Source organism: Leptosomus discolor, chromosome 18 (assembly GCF_034619465.1).
Source record: "Leptosomus discolor isolate bLepDis1 chromosome 18, bLepDis1.hap2, whole genome shotgun sequence".
NCBI classification, from domain to species: Eukaryota; Metazoa; Chordata; class Aves; order Leptosomiformes; family Leptosomidae; genus Leptosomus; species Leptosomus discolor.
Window position 1 is genome coordinate 11,559,090 of NC_141408.1, and position 19,239 is coordinate 11,578,328.

General features: G+C 40.4%; 1 protein-coding gene and 1 non-coding gene across 3 annotated transcripts in view; both read right to left on the reverse strand.

Moving 5' to 3' along the window:
- The window catches only part of CRCP (CGRP receptor component), a 31,738-nt gene extending 15,964 nt beyond the window's left edge, over positions 1 to 15,774 (reverse strand). For both annotated transcript variants that reach the window (XM_086475299.1, XM_086475300.1), the window contains exons 1-4: positions 15,767 to 15,774; positions 11,969 to 12,005; positions 8,479 to 8,577; positions 5,138 to 5,232 (exon numbers count right to left, since the gene is read on the reverse strand). In XM_086475299.1, the coding sequence (XP_086331425.1) occupies positions 5,138 to 5,232; positions 8,479 to 8,577; positions 11,969 to 12,005; positions 15,767 to 15,774 (239 nt within the window). The remainder of the gene's footprint in view (positions 1 to 5,137; positions 5,233 to 8,478; positions 8,578 to 11,968; positions 12,006 to 15,766) is intronic.
- Positions 15,775 to 15,991: 217 nt separating this feature from the next.
- TRNAG-GCC (transfer RNA glycine (anticodon GCC)) lies at positions 15,992 to 16,062 on the reverse strand. The gene has a single exon. It is a non-coding gene; the product is annotated as a tRNA-Gly (tRNA).
- Between the last annotated feature and the right edge of the window lie 3,177 nt (positions 16,063 to 19,239).

Sequence of the window (19,239 nt, forward strand, 5' to 3'; positions counted from 1 at the left end):
GTATTAGTGCCAAGATACAGCACAGAGCTAAAAAACCCCTAAACATCTGTGACTGTGCAGAGGCAAACTTATCCTCAGGACGGTATGTTTTTTAGCTGCTAGGAAGACCATAAAGTAACAGCAGTACACGTAACCAGGTACTTCATTACCAGTTAAGAGTCAAATCCTATGGCCTTGAGTCAACTACAGCAACTCATGTAAAATGTCCGAATCAAGACCACAGGATCTGGCTCAGGGATGAGAACTCCTGAGCCCTGGTCTGTGAAACCACAGCACCAGCCTGCGCTGGGTCTGTGTGAACACACCGGGCTGTGCTCCCCGCAGCGGTTACCGCTGGACTCCGTTGTCAGGACATTTGTTCAGGATGAAATCTGGGGGCTGCCAACGGTGTCTGAATGCAAAAAACGGAGCCACGCTGCTACAGATCAAAGGGTTAATCACCACTCAGTTCAGGGGGAAACACAACAGCCTTTCTAAAAGCTATTAAACGATGTTATTGTTAAACTGGCACCATCCTGACTTTGGTGTTGAGCATTCACTTTGAAAGCTCTGGAGGAGACAAAAATTACAAAGTAAATCATTCAGCCTTTAATATTGTAGGGGTTTTATTTGTTGTAGTTTTTGGCAGTAATGAGGGAAAATGCTTTCTAAAAGCACTACTGATTTTCAGCTCAACACTTCCTCGAATGTGTTGATTTAAGCGCAACGTTTACGTCCCATTTTTTAAAATTATAATAATATGCGGTGACTGGAAATCTAATTATTCCAAAATTAGGTCTAAGACAGGCTATCAGTAACAGGAAGAAGTACAAGTAGAGCAAATTTTCATTTAACCGTAATTACAGCACACGAGCTTAATAAATATTCTTTTCATGCAAAGCCATTCGCACTACCTTACGAAACAGGAAGCCATTCCAGGGACTAAAACTGGAAAATCAGCTGCTAGTGGCACACTGTATTTCCAAGTACAACATGGCTTACTGTGCCGTAGCGTTAGCCAAAGCTTGAGGCCTCAGCGAGGTAATCATAAAATTCACCACAATGTCAGTCCAGAGCTTCCAATTTAACAAAAAAATAAACCTCAGTTCTACAGTTTCAATTTTACCAAAATAATGGATAACAAAGAAAAAACTGTGCTTGACCATACTTTAGCACTACATCAGTGAAATATATGTTTAGATGTCTTTGAATTTGCTCCATTTAGCAAGGCAGCTATCTGAAATGACTCTGAAAGGTTTAAGTTGTTTGTGTATATATATATACACACACACACATTAGTATTTATTTTTAAAATTTGCCTTTTCGGAAAAATTTTTTTTTTGTCTGCCTGTAACAGTAACGAGAAAAACACACCACAAAATGGGTGGGTATCAGCAGAAGTGACAGGCTGGTCTGTTAACCTGGCGTTTTGAGTAGCAAATATCAGCAATAACAGAAAGAAAAGGCTCGAGGTGATTTCACAGAACTACACCATTTGCCAGCACAACACTAGCAGCTCTCTAACCGGAGCCTGAAGGTTTCAGGACATCAGGCGCAGCCTGACGAGCAATGTATTCTGCATGGTTAGTGCTGAGAGTTTGTGGAAGGAGGGCAGGAAAAATGAGAATTCACTTGGTTAAAAGCTCCGGTCGTTAAATGGATGTGCCTGGATTCTTGGTGCTTCTCTGGATGGTCTGTCTGCACTACCTCGAAATTCTCGCATACACGAGTACAACCTAGTGCTCGAGTGCTGCAATAACATGCTGAGCGGGGAAAGCCAGCTGGTCACACTACCTTCCTCCATCAGGTTTTTAGATATAGCCGCAAATCCTTCTTATATCCAAAGCCCTGAAGCCCTTGTATGAGAAAATAAGTTGCTGAGCCTAATTAACAGCACAAACACACTGTTTAATTGTTTCCTCCTTGATTAGAGGCAGAGTCATAACAAGGAATTTAAACAGCAGAGGAAGCAGTCTAAGATGCCAGGGTGTTCCTGACCAGCCGTGCCTTTTAACCAGATTCTCTGTTCCTCTTGCAACGACCAAACAGAAAACGGCTGCTGTGCCCTCACTAAGGGCAGACACCAACTAACATGTATCTCAAATCAAATCAGCCGCCTTCAGAGAACTGTTACCAGCAGAGACAGCATATGACCAGCTAGCAGATCAAGGGAAAAAGTGCATCTTTTAATGCCTTACCCAGAAAGGAAGCAGCAAAGACAGACTCTGGAGTTCATTACTCTTCGTGAGAGGAAAAGTCATTACAGGGAGATCATGTAAGGAAGCTCCTGGAGAGCAAACATTGCAGGTTCTTTCTTCTCAAAGGGAAAGAAAGCTCTCTACCAGATACCTGGAATTAAATCCCTAGTGGTCTTCTAGATGAACATGATATCCATCTCACAGAATGGAAATTATTAAAGCCTCTAGTTTTTCATTTATTTAACAACAGAGCAGTGTTGAAACGATCTTGGTTATGAACCAAAGGGTAGTTCAAAATTTCCTTGGAGGCATTACCATCTTAAGCGGTTTCACATAAAGTGCATTATATAGCAACTGCACACCATATGCTTTCTGTGTTTTGGTGTGAAGAGGCTGCCAGATGGGCTCTGATACTTCTAGCTTCAAGTGTCTAAATGGAAAAGATTAGAAGAAAGAAGTGCCAGGATCACACTAAACAATTCTGTTTCTTATACTGCAGAGTACCCGGCAAATGCAGAGCTGGCAAGTACTTTACCAGATGACAAAGATACCAACAAAGTAAAAGTCGTACAGGATGCTCAAGAAACTAAGGTTTCACAGTCCAATCTGAGTTCTGATACGCCATAAATGCAGTAAATTCGTAACCTAAATTAGCGGTTGGCTCTTCACTCTCATCCTTCTGCCATTATGCAGAAGGAAACGACTTGAGAATAATTCTCTTGCTTATCTTACAGACTGATTCAGAGAGGATGATACCTAAACCCAAAGGCACCTCCTAGCATCCATAAAAAATAAAATAACCAAAAAGCTCATTTAAAGCTTGTAATTATTTCAACCTTTGCAGCAGCGCTCTATGCAAGCTCACCAAACAAGCAGGCGTGGGAAGTTGAGTATTTGGGTAGACCTTCCACAAAACAGCTAGGCACTACGGGAGACTGAGAGATTTGGTAGCTGGAATTCTCTGCGTTATGACACAACATCCTTTAGTCCTTCACTGTTGGGGACCTCGTATGGGGGAGCAGCTGCGGAAAAGGTACCTAACGTGATAACAGAGCTCCCTCGCCTTTTTGTAAGAGTTAACCCTGAGGTCCTGGTCAAATTCTACCAGGAAGAAGTTTAGAAATAAGCTTTAAAACAAAAAAAAATTAAAACTTTTGACTTTTAATGGGACTCTTATGCCTAGCTCATTCAGTTATTTCTGAAAAAAATCCTATTCTGCCTTTTTAACCCCCACTGGCTTTTTACTGCGATACAGCATTCTTTTGGTGCTTCCTGAACTGCTGCCCTGTACAGACTGAACAAGCTTATTTCACTTCAACAGGAAGACACTTTCACATCACCAGAAAGGAAAGATGCTCCCTACTTAGTCAGGAACGTTAAGATACTCTTTCTCATTTCCATACTATCAGCTCTTTACAATCAACAGAGTGTTTCCTCCGTGCTTCAATACCTACACGTCACAAAATAATTAAGATACATTGCCCACTATATAAATTAGTATCCTGCTACATAAAATGACCTATAGGAGGACTAAACACTGACATACTGACCTGGCAACTTTAGTTCTACAAAAGAAAGCACTACAAGCAAAGTTACAATACCCATGACAAAGCTTCCAAGTACTAGCACCCCTGTGTCTGCAATGACAGCAATACTGCGATCAGAGCTGCTGATATACATAATTGTTTGTAGAGAGGGGGCACTGAAAGTCAACAAAATAGCTGACAATCTGCTTTCTAGTCAACTTACTATGCTTTGCATAGGGTAAAAACTTGCCTTGCGGCACTGCACTCTCCAGACGATCTCGCTTTGTGTTTCTTTTTGTGGCACAACCAAATTATTAGTAAGAGCCTCCTTCCCAGAGCATGAACTCCTTGGGAGTCCTTCCAGCAGGGAACAAAAACGCAGTCAGTGTCTATACAGCATCAGTCACTCCTTCGTGGCGAAGGAGTCAATTAGAAGCACCCAAATCTTCGTTCTTTCTGCTTTAAAAACCAGATGACTGATGAGAGCTATCCAAGCAAGCAGCCAACCCATGCAATTTCTTTTGGGTCTGACTATTTACAACTGGCTTTGCTCACACTCTGGAGAGAGGTTCGAGAGGCTTTTGTGTTCCAAACACTGTGAACAGGCATTCACCACTGCCAAAGAGGAAAAATGCTCTTTGAGCCTTCTCGTACCTGCGAAGGAAATCTTTTCTTCTCTACGCAGGACTTCCCAGAACAAGAAGAATGAACTGTATGTTCAGCTTTACTAGAAACTGGGGGGGGGGGTGTTGATTGACTCAATATTTAGGTAACTGAAATGTACATCTCAGAAATCCTAGTGGACATAAATATCAGTGCAAAAACAGCACAAAAAGAGAAGATGAACATCCTAGTTTGCTAAACGCCAATTAGAAAGCACAACCCCAAGACATGATCTGTAGCTGTTGGGGTTCACAGATTCACATAAAAGAATGCTGAAAAACTTCACAATAACATTCTATCCCATACATCTGTATTAGGATCTTATTTACTCACTACCTCCCTGCAGTACAGCCACCTTTTTCACCTCTTAGGAATGAATGAATGCATTTTTGCTTAAGAAGTTCATAAAAATAAGACTGATAATAAACATGGGCTGTGTTGGGGGGATTTTGCAGGTCTCTTACTGTGTCAAAATCATTTACAACTTAAAAAAAACCCTTATTCCTCAGAAAACACTTTAGGAACTCTAACTTGTGCTCGGACCATGTGAAATCATGCTAAAAACCAAAATACTGACAAGAATCTGTTTGAGAACTACACTGGTAAACACAAGGAAATACTCATCCATGTAGGTGTTAACAAGTGAAGGAAAAGATGTTTAAATGAGTATTTAATGGCAGAAAATACTGCAAATATATTCATACTGTGTACACGGGGATCAGTTTTCCAACACTGCCATGAGTTTATCCTTTTTCTACTGTTTCTACTTACTTGGTTAGCTTATGGCCTTTCATTGCTACCAGGAAATCTCTCACAGTCTCAGGACTCTGGTACCTACAGGGTGTTTTCGAAATGTACTTCAGAGTCTGCAATGGATAGAAAGAAACTACATTACTTCACAGTTACTATTTGCTTTACCAGTTGTGTATGAAACAAGCTGATCTTGAAAAGTCTCCTCAGTACCACTGAGACAAATTTGAAAAGTCAATTCAGGTTTTGGGGTTTGGTTTTTTCTTTTTTTTTTTTTTTTTTAACAGTGGGAAGGGCTGTCAGAGATGACAGATCACCCCCATTTTTCTGTCTTTGGTAAGACTATACTGATATTTGCTGAGGGAGTAAGAAACAGGCAATATGTAACTACAACTTCATGTAATGGAAATTACATGAGTACTTATCCAGAAAGCCCCTGTGAATTCATTCTGTAAAGACACGACCCAGCCAGCTCATTACACACCCAGGTGAGAATTACAGCTTTGACTATTCCCACCGTGGCTCTGGATGGCCATTTATCTCGTCTGTTCAAAGCCCGAGGTCACATGTGGAAAAGTACAGGAAAAGAGCGAGTTTTAGCTCCATCTACTAAAAACCCACCTGCTGTTTGTGAAAGACATTTGCCTTCTTGGTTTGAGACAACCTCACTCAGTGATGCTAAGACTGTGATCAAGACACACTTACAGCTGCACTGAATAGTATCACTCACATTTACTTTTCCTTTTAAAACCAAAAAACATTTACAGATCCAAAGTCAGTTTAAAAAGGTACCAAGATATGGGGTTTGGGGTTTTTTTGTAGTGTTTGTTTTTTGTTGTTTTGTTTTGTCTTTTTAAAAAGCAGTAACACTTCAGAAAAGCTGAATACTATTAATCCTGTAAACCATGTTACCTTCTGCCAAGTTTTCATGTGCTCAGTGCCAGAGATACTCTCACTGCCAACCCATAAATACCTCATTAAGCTCCTCAATCTATGGTTGTTTTCATCCTTTATATGGATATTTGGCAAAGCTTTCTTACAGTTCATAGAAGCAGGTTAGGCTGGTTGTCAGGAAAATCTGCGAGAATACTGTAGTATCAGAAATGTTTATCTGACTTGAGCCAATTCACCTTTCCTCCATTTTTTACATGTAATACCTACCAACCTCAGCTAACTTTTGCAGCAAATGTTACATCTGCTTGCTTTACTTAAAACAACACGACACCTAGCAGTCAGACAATACATAATGTAATTTGACCCAAGTTAAAAAGAAATTGTTGATAAAAAACCCCACACAAATTCCAGTTCACAGCTGTCTTTTCACTGGAAGTGGATTAGAACCTTCCTGAATGTTGCTTGTTGCTTGGATTAGACACCAAAATGAAGAGTTGGAAATAATGAGCATCAATGGAAAAGTCAAGGAAATCCTTGCATTGTCTGCATTGTGTGTATCAGCAACTGAAGGATTTAAGAGAGTATTGTCAATGCTTGTTTCGAATTCAGGAAGAAAATCTTTGTCTGTTGATACTGCACAGCTATACATAAAGCTTAAAAGTGTCAATGCAACTGCCTCATGATGCACTAACTGGATTGCAAACACAGGGACATGTGTGGTAGGACACCACATGCACAGATTTATCTATAATAATGATAACAAAACCCCATAAAATTCTATATGATACTATGAGTTTCTTTCTCAGGAAATCTTTTAACTGAGCATTTATATCTGAAAAGTCAGAAGCCAAAAAAGCGGAATCGGTACTCACAGAGCAGGAAACACGGGAGAAAATGAGCTACAAGATCAGTATGGCAAATAATATGCAAATGTATTTCCATTAAATTCTTCTATCATTTCAAAACGCTGTAAAGGAAAACTGACTTCAACACCACCGGATAAGCCATCCTACTTAACAGATAGGAGTGCTGATGAAATATGAATCACTGATATTCTTAAGGACCGGTTTCACTGCACTACTGAGAAATAGATTCAAAAGCACAGAAAGGTGTAAGACAACCCTTCTTCCCTGTAAGCCCTGCCTGACCTTTTCAGATAAAGTGAAGTTGTCATTCTCCAATAACGACTGAAATGAAATCATCATATTGTCACGTAATAAAATTATTTAATAGGAGTAATTTCTTTTCAGTTTAGTCTTGTATTGGCAATTTCAAATCAATTAAAACGCCAGACACACAGCAAAGCATAGCTCCAGTTTAGCAAGCTTCATCTAGTTATTTCAGTACCAATGGGCACACGCCTGCACAGAGCTCACGAAGACATACTCAGCACAAACAAAGACAATCCTGTAAGATCAAATTCTGGTCTTCTTTCAGTCAAATACAGAGAAAATATACCCAGAGTTCACACCAGCTTCACTCTACGCACAAAACTGAGCATCCTTGGTTTTGTTACATTTAACACGTAGCGATGTAACAAGGCAATTAAAGCTTTAAGGTGCATTCTGACAAAATATACTTACGGGATCTTTCTCAGCTGTTTCAAAGAGGTACAGGAAGAGACTGTTAGTCTCCATGAAGACTTAAATTAGATTTTTTTGTAAGCCCCTATTTTGTTGACTATGAGGCTTAGGAATTACAACTCTATACCTTTTCAAACAAAGCCAGAACTAAAACAAAAACAAAGCCTAGGCCAAATCTTATTCACATGAGTAGTTTCACTGCTCGACGGGATTACTCATGCAAGCAAGACACGCTGCTTTCAGCTCCCTGCCAATCCTGATGCTCCTCACGCCATTCTCTGACATAGACACAACAGGCCATACTGCAAGTCTGGTGTGAAGTTGCTAATTTGAGATATTTCAAATGTTAACAGTTGTAGGATACAATTTTAAAAGTTCTTCCTAGGAATTGATTAAACATTTATGACCAATCTGGCACCCAACTGATGGTGCTATCTGTACATGTGATTTTGTTATTCTTTCGACAAAAAAACCCCAAACTATTTTAGTTGTAAATTACTACTTTAATTGTGTTCATCAAATAACATCATATGTCATCTGTGCCTCAGCTTGGAAACCATGATTACATGGTATCACCAGTTCATCAGACAATAGCAAGTTCTGCCCTGGGTCTTAAAAGGATAGAGTATTTGGACTAAAAAAGCCCCACAAAACTACACAAAGAACAGGGGTTTTTTAAGTCCTTTTTGTGATAGATATTAATAAGAGCAGCTGCATGATTCTGCCCTGACAGCGCAGTTTGGCCACAGAAAAGTGGCAAATAAAATCTTTTACTGTGTTTTTTCACAGGGAAAATTTGATACAAAATCATTAATATACAGACGTAAGGATGTGAATTACTCCAACTTGGGCTAATTTGCAAAGGAATTTCACAGTGCTACTCACTTCATACATGATTGTGTTCAGATTTTGCTGACCAGAGCTCTGCTTGTTTTTTCCGCTCTCTTTGCGCTGCTGCTTAAGATCAGTAAGTAACTGGAACACCTTGGGGAAAAAAATAAAGGGGTTTAGACCATTTGAGAGTATTTTACCTAAAAATACTACAGCAGGAAAACATAAATGAACAACACTATCCTATCAACCAACCAACAACAAAAAAGTGTGGCTGCTTTGGTGAACGCACCAGCAACTGAAGTGAAAAATGCTTTGGCACCAGAACGATGACTAGGTGTGTAAATTGGGTTTTAAGAGATGCAACTATTTTAAACACATTTTCAGCACTTGTTAAATGTTACTTAAAAGCCCCAAAAGAGAAGCTGCCAGGATGAATCTATCCTATTTGTTTATCTTATCCCATGTCCCGAAGAGTTGGGTCATGCCCTGCTGTACTGGCACAGAGCTCCCATTTAAATACGAGTGGTGCTTGAAGTAAAACATCACACAAGTTTATGGCCCTGCTGGATTTGTTATGACAGATGTACCTACAATATTAAAATGGATATATATTCTGTCTCACTGAGATGCAATTTTACACCACCTGCAAAAAAAACCCCAAAACCCAAAAAACTCTACAACTGTCACACTGCCAGGAACCACGTAAATAAAGGCTTGACCTATAGATGCTCCTGAGATTAGTGACCCTATTGTAAATTACAGTGGAGTTACCCATAATAGTAAATGTTACAGTGACCAGCACGGTGTTATGGTATGTTAAGCCACAAAGATTAAATTAGCTCCCTATTTCATCACAACAATGTAATACAAGCAGACATTCCTGAAAAGAATGTAATAAAGTTGTCTTTGCATTTATGAAGCGGTGACTATTAATGCAGGAGTGAGATGCAGAGGGTAAGTCTGAGGGCAAGGAAGACATTTTGATTTTTGTAACTGTGCTTTCTCAAATCCGTTGCAACACACCGTCTTATTCATCCCAGCTAGATACGCAGCAAAATGCTGGGACAACATCACAATTACTCTTTTATTCCCATATTAAATCACATTAGATTGAAATGTCTTCAGATGTCTTGCTTCAGCCTTTATGATATATTCAGAGCCAAGAACCACAGCAAAGTCACAGACCACTTCTTACTGGTTATCCCCTGATTTTTAACTAGCTTCACTCAAGATCCAGATCCAACGGCATCATAAACTGACAAGTCCATAGAAGTAAAACACAAACATTTCTAGACAGCGAGCAACAACATTGCCAGCTACGAATCCTGCAATTACTTTATGCTGCATCTTCTATGGAAAAGGAACACCTCGTGTATCAACCACCAGTAGTCAATCTTCACTCGAAAGCCAAAACTGAAGCTATGAATGAACTTTTATCTAATAAACACTTGAAGAACATACAGGCAGTGACAACGAGATACAAAATGACAACTCCAAACTCACAGAATAAATGTAGGCATAGGACATACACGTCAGTCCCGAATACTCCTTTCAAACACCACTTTCTGTGCAAAATATTACCTCGATAAAGAGAATGTTAGCTATGCCAGTCAAATTGCAACTGGGAAGAGGAGCAAACAGAAAGAGACCGGTAGTTTTCGGGGCATCAGGACTTTGAAGAGCGGTGAAAAGCCATGCCCCACAAGCCTATTGCTGCAGACGCTGCAAATCCCTTCCTGCAAAGGACCGAAAAGCCGCCTGCAGGACAACTGCTGCGAAAGGGAAACAAGAAATAAGCACTCTCATCAGTAACTTCGTTTTCTACTTCCTTTTGCTCTTTTTCAACACACACACGGTATGTTCACCAACGAAAAGGCTGAGCTGAAGAAAGTTCTGACTGAAGAGCATGAAGAATGGATTGTGCAACTCTCCCCATTCTGGATCAGACCTTTGGACACTTACAGATTTTACACAGTGTGACTGCTTGAACCTCAGCAGGCAGTAATACCTAGATTCCAACAAATATCCTGGCAAATGAATAAGGAGGAAGCAGAGATGATTTTGCAACAAATAATCTCTGAAATACATGCTGTTTTCTGGATTGCAATAGCACATGTTTTTAACAAACACACACTTAATACTAGCTTGGTTGACATAATATCATCAATTTCTTAGGCAAGACAGATCTTCCCAAGTACCTCATTAAAGCTCTTCTAACAGTCACCAGATGGTTGCTCTGCTGCATGCAGACAGATGCAGCTCAAGATAAAATGTTTCAAGATTTATTTCGGAATAGGATGAAACAGCTGTGCAATGTTCAAGCTTCAGCAATAAAAGAGTATAAACAAAGCACTTGCATTATTAAAACCATTCCAAAAGTTGCATTCATAAATAAAGCACTGAAATCTTTCCATGACCTGGCTGAAGTTAAACCAACAAGAACGCTACGTTTCTTTCTACCTCACTAAAAAAACCACCTTTACTCAGGACAGAGGAAAATGATTCAGAACATATCTACACTAGAAAATAAGATTATTTTTTTATTTGGATGCCAATATTCATTGTTTGAACGCTGTTATGACAGGGCACTGTAACTTCCACGTGACACCAGATCAAGGTACGTCACAGGCTTCTAGAAGTGTTTCTCCTGAGTAACACATCCCAGATCAGCAAACTGCCTCATGCTTACTATAACCTAACCCGCTCTGGAAATACCTCAAGATCTTTTAAAAAAAATTCTGTCAAGCATTCAGAGGTGTAAGGCTGCATTTCCAGTAGCACTGGCTTTAATAAAACTACGCATGAATGAATTACTGGTTCTTGGATGATACTGCACGTCACAAGGTTAAAGTTAAATACAAAACATTGATTCCAGCAGCAGCCACCTGTGAAAAACGTTTGAATTTTTCTGTGGGAATTTTTATTTGCAATATTGAAGAGACTCTAGCAACCAGTGTGTCACACACTTGGTGGTATACTGGCTTATCCTAAGAAAAATTTAAGAAAAAGATATTTTGGACATTGCTGCCTGGTTACAGAGGTGTTAATGTTCCAGATTTGGGATCTGATGCACCTTACATCATACAAAGCACCGGTGAACGCAGTGCACTTGCCCAAATACACAAGTGTTTAAAGAGGTGGAAACTCAAACCCTAAATAACAAACCACCACACACAAGAGGATTCAAACTAACAACCCAGTAACAGTGTAAATATGACAAGGCTGAAGTTAAAAGTTACTGACATTCTAAAGATCTGCTCCTCATCTATTTGAGGAACACATTTATATCTGGTTTTACAGATTTGGGACCAACCAAGTAACACTACTTGGTACCCATCGCTAGTGAAAACTAGTAATTTTCTAGAAAACTACATTTTCTTTAGAAAACTTTTTTCTTAATAACAAATCAAATGGAGAGGATGGAAATCACATACAGGTCTTGCTGCTTGCCACTGGCAATTTTCAGCTTCCAAAGAAGTACGCAAGTGACCGATTACAGCTTTAAACGGCTGGTTTAAAGCCAGGACGCAGACAAACTTACCTCAAAGTTACTCAGCAATGCGGCATTCGCATCTTTTCTGAAAGCAAAAATGAAAACCATTAATTCATGTTCCAAATGAATCTTGTCTAAAATTTTTCTTTGCCAAGTCACACAGATTCTAGAAGAACAGACATTACTTTCACAGTGTTTTAAAAAAAGAAATTATCAAGGAATCTATTTTTGGTGATTCTACAATTACCAAGTTTTGCCACCTCTGGAAAAATATTTTTCTGTATTTTTAGTGGAATTATTACATAACTATACAGTGTATTTTGCACAATTTTCCCCATAAATCATAATACACTTATACAACATAATCTTTTTACTCAGCCACACTATTTCATTCACTCACACAGTTTTACAAACTAAAACCCAAATTGCCTTGCCTCTTCGTTACCAGAAAGGGCCTCCAGTTTTATCTGAATAAAGACCGACAGAAAAAATCATTCAGACTACGCACACTATTCATTTATTAGTCAAGAGTACAGAAAAAGAAAATACAGTTACTATTTTTAGTATAATGTACATATGTGTGTGTATAGATATGGTGCTATATTTACACATACTGTACTGAGCAAAAAAAACACTTTATTGCATTTCCTCTTTATTTATTGTTTGAATCTTTATGTGGCTACTCCTTTATGAGCAGGGCAAGGCTGAGCTTCCCATTTTCCACCAGCCAAGCACTTCCACACTAATTCCGTCACAATTAAGCAAAAACCATTACCCTCCGCTGGTAGGCTGAATGCAGAGTCAAGCACATATTCAGACTAATCAAGCCTCTATTACTACCAAATATTGTAATTTTGTATTTTTAAATTTAAAAAGGGGAGAAAAACTGACACAGAACATCCTGTATTCCCTGAACACCACATTCTGCTGAGCAGTCAACAGCCACAATAACAGAAAGTTTCCATACAAAAGGAAAAAAAGGCCTCTAAGGTCTGCACAGCAGCTTATAAAAAAAAAAAAAAAGAAAAAAAGAAAAAAGGTACAATGCATTGTTAGGCACCATCAACTGTCTGAATAGAACTGTCACGTTCATCACTTTCAAACGAGTTAAATGCATCCACAAACTTCCACAGGTTCTATCATTGTTTTTAAATGAAAAGGACCTTCTAAAATACGCTGAGATGAACTTCAACTTCCATTTCGCTGACTCGAGTGAAACTTCAGCAAGTGAGCTCACACACGCATTAGTTTTCATTCATGTTTTACAAACCATATAGCTTTTGTTGTTAGGTAAATGCAATTCTTCAGAATGTTTGCATTCAGGCTATCACTACAGAAATCCCTATGGATCAAAGACATTCTTTGTTAGAAATAATAATGCTATAGAAGAATTATATAGAGAATTATTCTGTTGAATAAGTGAAAGGGTCATATAGAGTAAATACATTAGTATGTAAATGAGTCTGCGAAATCTATCCGAAGTGAAATTATTTAAGACAATTGGTTCTCTTTTAATTTAAAACCACTTCGTCATTCAGAAAAATATTTCTTTTTTCTTCTAACAATGGATAGCAAATGAGTCAGTCTCAAATCTTCAACCACTTTTGTTGTGCTGAACTGCCAGAACTACAAACTGGTAAGCAAGATGAGTTCCAAAAACTTTTGCAGAACTTATAAAGTAGAAATACAATTTTCTTCCGTTCTAACTCTCATGAATCAACTACCAATTTTACATTCAGAAAACAGGAAATTATAAGTAATGAATTCTAATATATATTCTAAAACAGTACACTTAATGTTTATGAGATTAAGACTTAAGTAGAAAAGAAAAAAAAAAGTCATGTTAACACCAATGTATAAGCACTTTTTAGGATCTTTAAATAGGTAACATTTGCCCAAATTTTAGTCCAAACCGAAATATTATTGAGAGGGTCTTCTGCATATATCAAAAAATATCTTCATATATGGCATCACACCTTCTAAAAATATCACCGAGACTTCATGTTTTTAAATCTGCTGCTTAAATTATGTTGTGTATTTAAATCACAACATTTTCTGGAGGGTTCTTTTCTCTAGTAACAGATAATTCTGCCAGGATAAGAACTTAGGGGAGGTTTTCCTAGTTGCAGAGCTTCCCTCTACTGAAGGCCATCAGGCAGGAGGTACAAGACTAGGGAGGTTAAACTCCAACAGCAAGTCAAGTGCAAAAGGGACCAAGTTGTTCCATTTCAGTGCAAGGGACACACACCCACAGCTCAGGACTTCGGCCCCCAGGTCTTCCACCTCTGATGCACCTTCCGATCGGTGCTAAAAGAGGTAGCACCAGTAAAACAAATGGGGCTACTCAAGCTAAGAAAAAACAAGTGGATGCATAAGCAGCATCACAGACTGATCAGCAACGGTATCAAAAGCACCTTTCTCAGCAGGGCAATCCTATCCTTCCTCACACGCACCAGCAACTTTGAGCCTGTCTATGTTTCACAGCGTTTTTCAGTACAGAACAGCAAGAACAGCTCACTTCCCTGCAGGCTGCTGCTCCTGTTAAAGCTAACGTAACACAAACTGGTAGTTCAATGCATGTTTCTTATCGTTACCTACTTTTGAATTTTATGTATACAAGATTTAATTACAATTTATATAACAGTAGAGAAGATTTAATGATAGTAGAGCATCCATAGGTAACATGAACTGCAACAGCTCAGCTGACTTTTGAGGATGCTGGCACACATCCCACAGGACTGGCATCCTCTGTGCCTCCATTCATCAGAAACCAGTGCCCGTACACGTATATGACCGCACAACGTTAACGGGCTCCAGGGAAGTCACGAGAATGACTTTCTAAGATTCAAAATAGGTCAAATCCTTGTTTTGTGCCCAGGTGACGCTAATAAGACAGAAACATGCCTAGTGCTGTCAGCGTAGGAAGGCAACAAAATTTGCTGTCTGGGATGGCAACCTGGAGGCTGGCAGGTCTAACTGCCATGAATTACCAGCTAGCCAAAATTTCGACTCGCCTCCTATGTTTGCCATTGCTGGCGCACACCCATTAGATTTTCTCCTTCTCCAGCATATTCAGCTCCCACAGTGAGTCGCCTGCCTGCCGCTCATGGAAATAATTCTCTCCCAGAAGCTGCAGCTGAGGATTCACTTTTCACCTCTGGCGGGGCTGAGCAGAGAAGGGAGCATGAGGAGACAGGAGGGCAGGGGAGATGGGGACAGAGAGAGGGATTCAAGCTGAGCCCCGATGCTTTTCACCCAAACAAAGAGAAGCTTCGGCAAGATTTTTAAAGCAAAGAAAAAAGCCACCTCAGTTTCTCAGCAGAACATCTGAACATACTGACAGTTATAGGGGGTGTTAAAGGCTGAGTATACCCTCCATACACACACACGGCAAGGTGGGCCCATATAGATACACCACACGGACACAGATAGGCCCACATAGATACAATGCCCACACACACAGCCCCACAGGCAGGCCCATATAGATGTACTCACACATATACCCCACAAGCAGGCCCATATAGATGTACCCCCCACCCCCACAGGCAGGCCCATAGAGATGTACCCACACACAGGCAGGCCCATACAGATGTACTCATACATATACCCCACAAGCAGGCCCATATAGATGTACCCACACACACCCCCCCCCACAAGCAGGCCCATATAGATGTACCCACACAACACGCCCCACAGGCAGGCCCAGACAGATGTACCCCCCACCACCCCCACCCCCCCCCAGGCAGGCCTGGGCCCCCCGCTGCCGCCATGGAAGGGTGGCAGCTGTGGGGAAGGCGGCAGCGGCCCGTCCCCGCGCCGCCCCCCCCCCCCCCCCCCCCTCCTTACACCTCCATCTTGTCCGCGCCGGGCACGGCCGTGTGTTGGGGCCGCCCCTGGCCGCCGCCTCGCCGAGGAGCTTCTGCTTACACGCACACACCCGCAGCCGGCCACGGCGAGGGGAGCGCGGGGGAAGCCGGGGTTGAGCTGAAGGAGGTTTTGGCGACCAGGACGGAAGCGGAAAAGGAAGGAGAATTTTTAATCAAAAAAAAAAAAAGAAAAAAAAAGCTCAACTGCATTGGCCGGGAATCGAACCCGGGCCTCCCGCGTGGCAGGCGAGAATTCTACCACTGAACCACCAATGCCGGTGATGATAAAAGTTTTGTCGCGCCCCAGGTTGTAACTATACTGGACAGAAAACAGTACAAAACCGGTAAAATATGTTCTGAAAATGTACTGAGATTCTGCCAATTCGCCACTGGTAAGTATAACAAGGGGAAAAATAGTGCTGTGGAGGTCCTTCCAAAGCAAATCTCTAGTCACGTGCAAAGGGAACGCTGTAAGGCTGAACTAGATGTGTGACACTCCTACTGTTTTAAAGCGCCTGTACACACATCTCGTCAAGCTCGTCTTTTCCTGCCATCACTGCAATTCTTTCTCATTTAATCCATGCGCTATTAAATTTTGCAAGAGCCCTTTTCATTCTCAAGAAAACTGAAGACACTTCACTGAGTGCAAATAGCTGAAAATCCTATTGGCTACAGCAAGGAAAATCGTCCGGCACAGAGACTGAGAGCCAGGGAAACATTAATTACTTAATTTTGCCATTATCTCTCAGGCAAAAGTTTAAATGCAAAACCACCGACACTAACTCCCTAAGGAGTTGCAGACACATACACTTGCTTGTTTGCAGCAGGGCTGTGAGAGCAACCTGGGGAATCGAATGGGTCAGACTTGCGCTCGCAGCTGCTGCCTTGCAATCCCAGCACAAAACCCACCAGCCACTTTCCTCTCCAGAATCAAGCCAGAAGATAGTCCACTCTCACTTTTGGGACTTTGCTTCTTCTTGGAGTGCTGCAAATCTTAAGGCAATTCTGAATAACATGAGCAAAATTCAGCGCTTCAGGAACAGTCTTCAGTGCCAGGACAGTGGGCAACAAACAGCTCCCAGCTTTCCAGGAACCATCAGCAGCAGATACCTAAGTGCCGGGCAAAGTTTAAAAGCCTACTGCAAAGCTTTTATCAGCCCTTTTCAGTTGAAGACCCCTAAAAAAGTTTCAGTCAACATGTGGACCCCATCACACACAGATTGTAGTACACACAGAAATGCATTTATACTCCAGAATCGTTTGTCATGGAATCCTATGCCAGGAGAAAGGTCTTCAAACTGCAGACTGAAAGCTGTTGGTCTGACTCAGTGGATAGGATGTAATGGATGCTGTCCTTTTTCATGTCAGGATTAACTGACCTTGTAAGTTGGCCAAAACCCGCACAGCAAATGCTCTGTAATTTCTCTGCCATGTTTCAAGCCCTGCACATGAAACTGTCTGTACACCAGCTCCCAGACAGGCTAAATGGAAGAAAAGAAGGGAAAGGATGTCAGCTTTCATTTGAAAACATGGTATTTCCAAACTACCAAATTTCAGTTTTGTTCCAGAAATCTACTGATCCTTGCCTGCCTCTCATCACTCTCTTTAGGTATGGGTTCAGAATCTTCAGTATATTAATTTTGTTTCTCCTTTACATCTCCTCTTTATATGTCTCCCCCGGCACCAATTTGTCATCTTTATTTTCACTGTGTCTCCAAAAGTTTCATTCCAGACCTTCGCTGATACATGTTTTACTGCAATGATGGTGGTGCCTGATGCCAGGAGCTGGGATGAATGAGCATAATACAAACGCCTCTCTCAACAGCTTTCTACTTTTTTCCTAATACAGATATTCTTCCTAAATATTTTCCAATGGAGACATATAGGCTGTTAGGGCGTAAATACATATATGGACCAGCTACAGGTCCACTGACATCATGCAAGAGAGAAGTGGAATATCTCAGAGAGAACTCATTGCCCTTACGTACAACTTTTCAGGAGATGAGGTGATTAGCTCAGTTCACTTTGTTAATTGCTGCTCTTTAGGTGTTAGACAGTTATGCTACACCATCCATAGGGAATGCAGACATAGGTTTTTCTAAATGTGCTTAGCATGTCAACATTTTAAACATTGGCTTGTGATTGTTACCACTAAGGCTTGGTGAGAGAGGGGCCTCGGTATTAACTATTGAAAGCAGGGGGCCTAGCAATTGCTATTGAAAGCAGATCTGCAGGGTATTTGTATTCTTTGTCATGAAAGATGTTTACTGTATTCAGCATTTCGCTGATCACCCTATAGTGTCTTTTTTTCTTTTACATTCAAAATTCATTAAACAAAGTTGTTGGGTTTTTTTTTAACAAAAAATGTCAGCACTGCTTCACATCAGTCTAGCTGACAGTGCGTTTGACCAGCACTTTCAGCCCATAGAGCTTTTTTCTTTTTCTAAACCAAAATGACAGTTAAAAAAGAATGTTTTTAAAGAAGGTGAACTGTAGCAGTTTATGCCACCCTTTTTCTTCACTGGACTCAATTACGAAAATAAGTCCTATTATTAAAAGTGTATTTCTAGAAACCTCTAAAGCACTCCTGCAGAGCTGCACTCCCCAAGTATTGCACTCTTCCAACAAACAATGCACTCCAAGAGAAATAGTAAGGCTGTGATTGATTTGAAAAGCAAGTACAAATAAAGTTCAAATCTTTGAGGACATTAAAATGTATTTAATTAAACTTCTCCATGCTGCAAAATGGGCAATTTACTCTCTAGTAGTACCTCATTGTACATTAGCCTCGAAAAGCGTGTAGCTGGGAATGCTAATGTACAACGGATGTGCCATTCACTGTGCCAGACGGGAAAGCAAGTAGAAGACCTTTCCTTCAGCCCTTCCTTGGTATTTAAGTGTTGGGTGGGAATTTTGGGGGTTAATCTTTCTATTTCACTAAGCAAATAAAATACTGAAAGAAGATGATGGGAAGTGGAGAGCCATCCAAACCAGAACGAATAGAGAAGACAGTAATGAGAATACATTTCAGTGTGCATTAGAAAACCTATTTTGCAATGCTGTTTCACTGTTTTCCCCTCAAAAGTTTAACTCCCCAGCTCCAAGCATCTTTAAGAAATCCTATTTCTTTAATGTTCATTTTTACGTAAATGAATTCTGGTTGGATTTACAGTTTCACTCCCATCTTTATTGTAAAAATGTTACTCTATATTCTACATTGCTTATTATACAGAAAGGATAGTTATTGCTTGTTTCATCTAAAAATGGGAGTAGAAAGAATTCATAATCTCTGAGATACAAACTGGAACAGGAGCTAAACAGCGTACTACAAACTAATCCCTATGAAGTTTGCTAAACACACAGTGCTACTGCTGACAGATCCCATGTGAAAGCACGCGTCCTTGCCACATGTAATAGCAGACATAGATTAATAAGATCTTATTGACATAGATT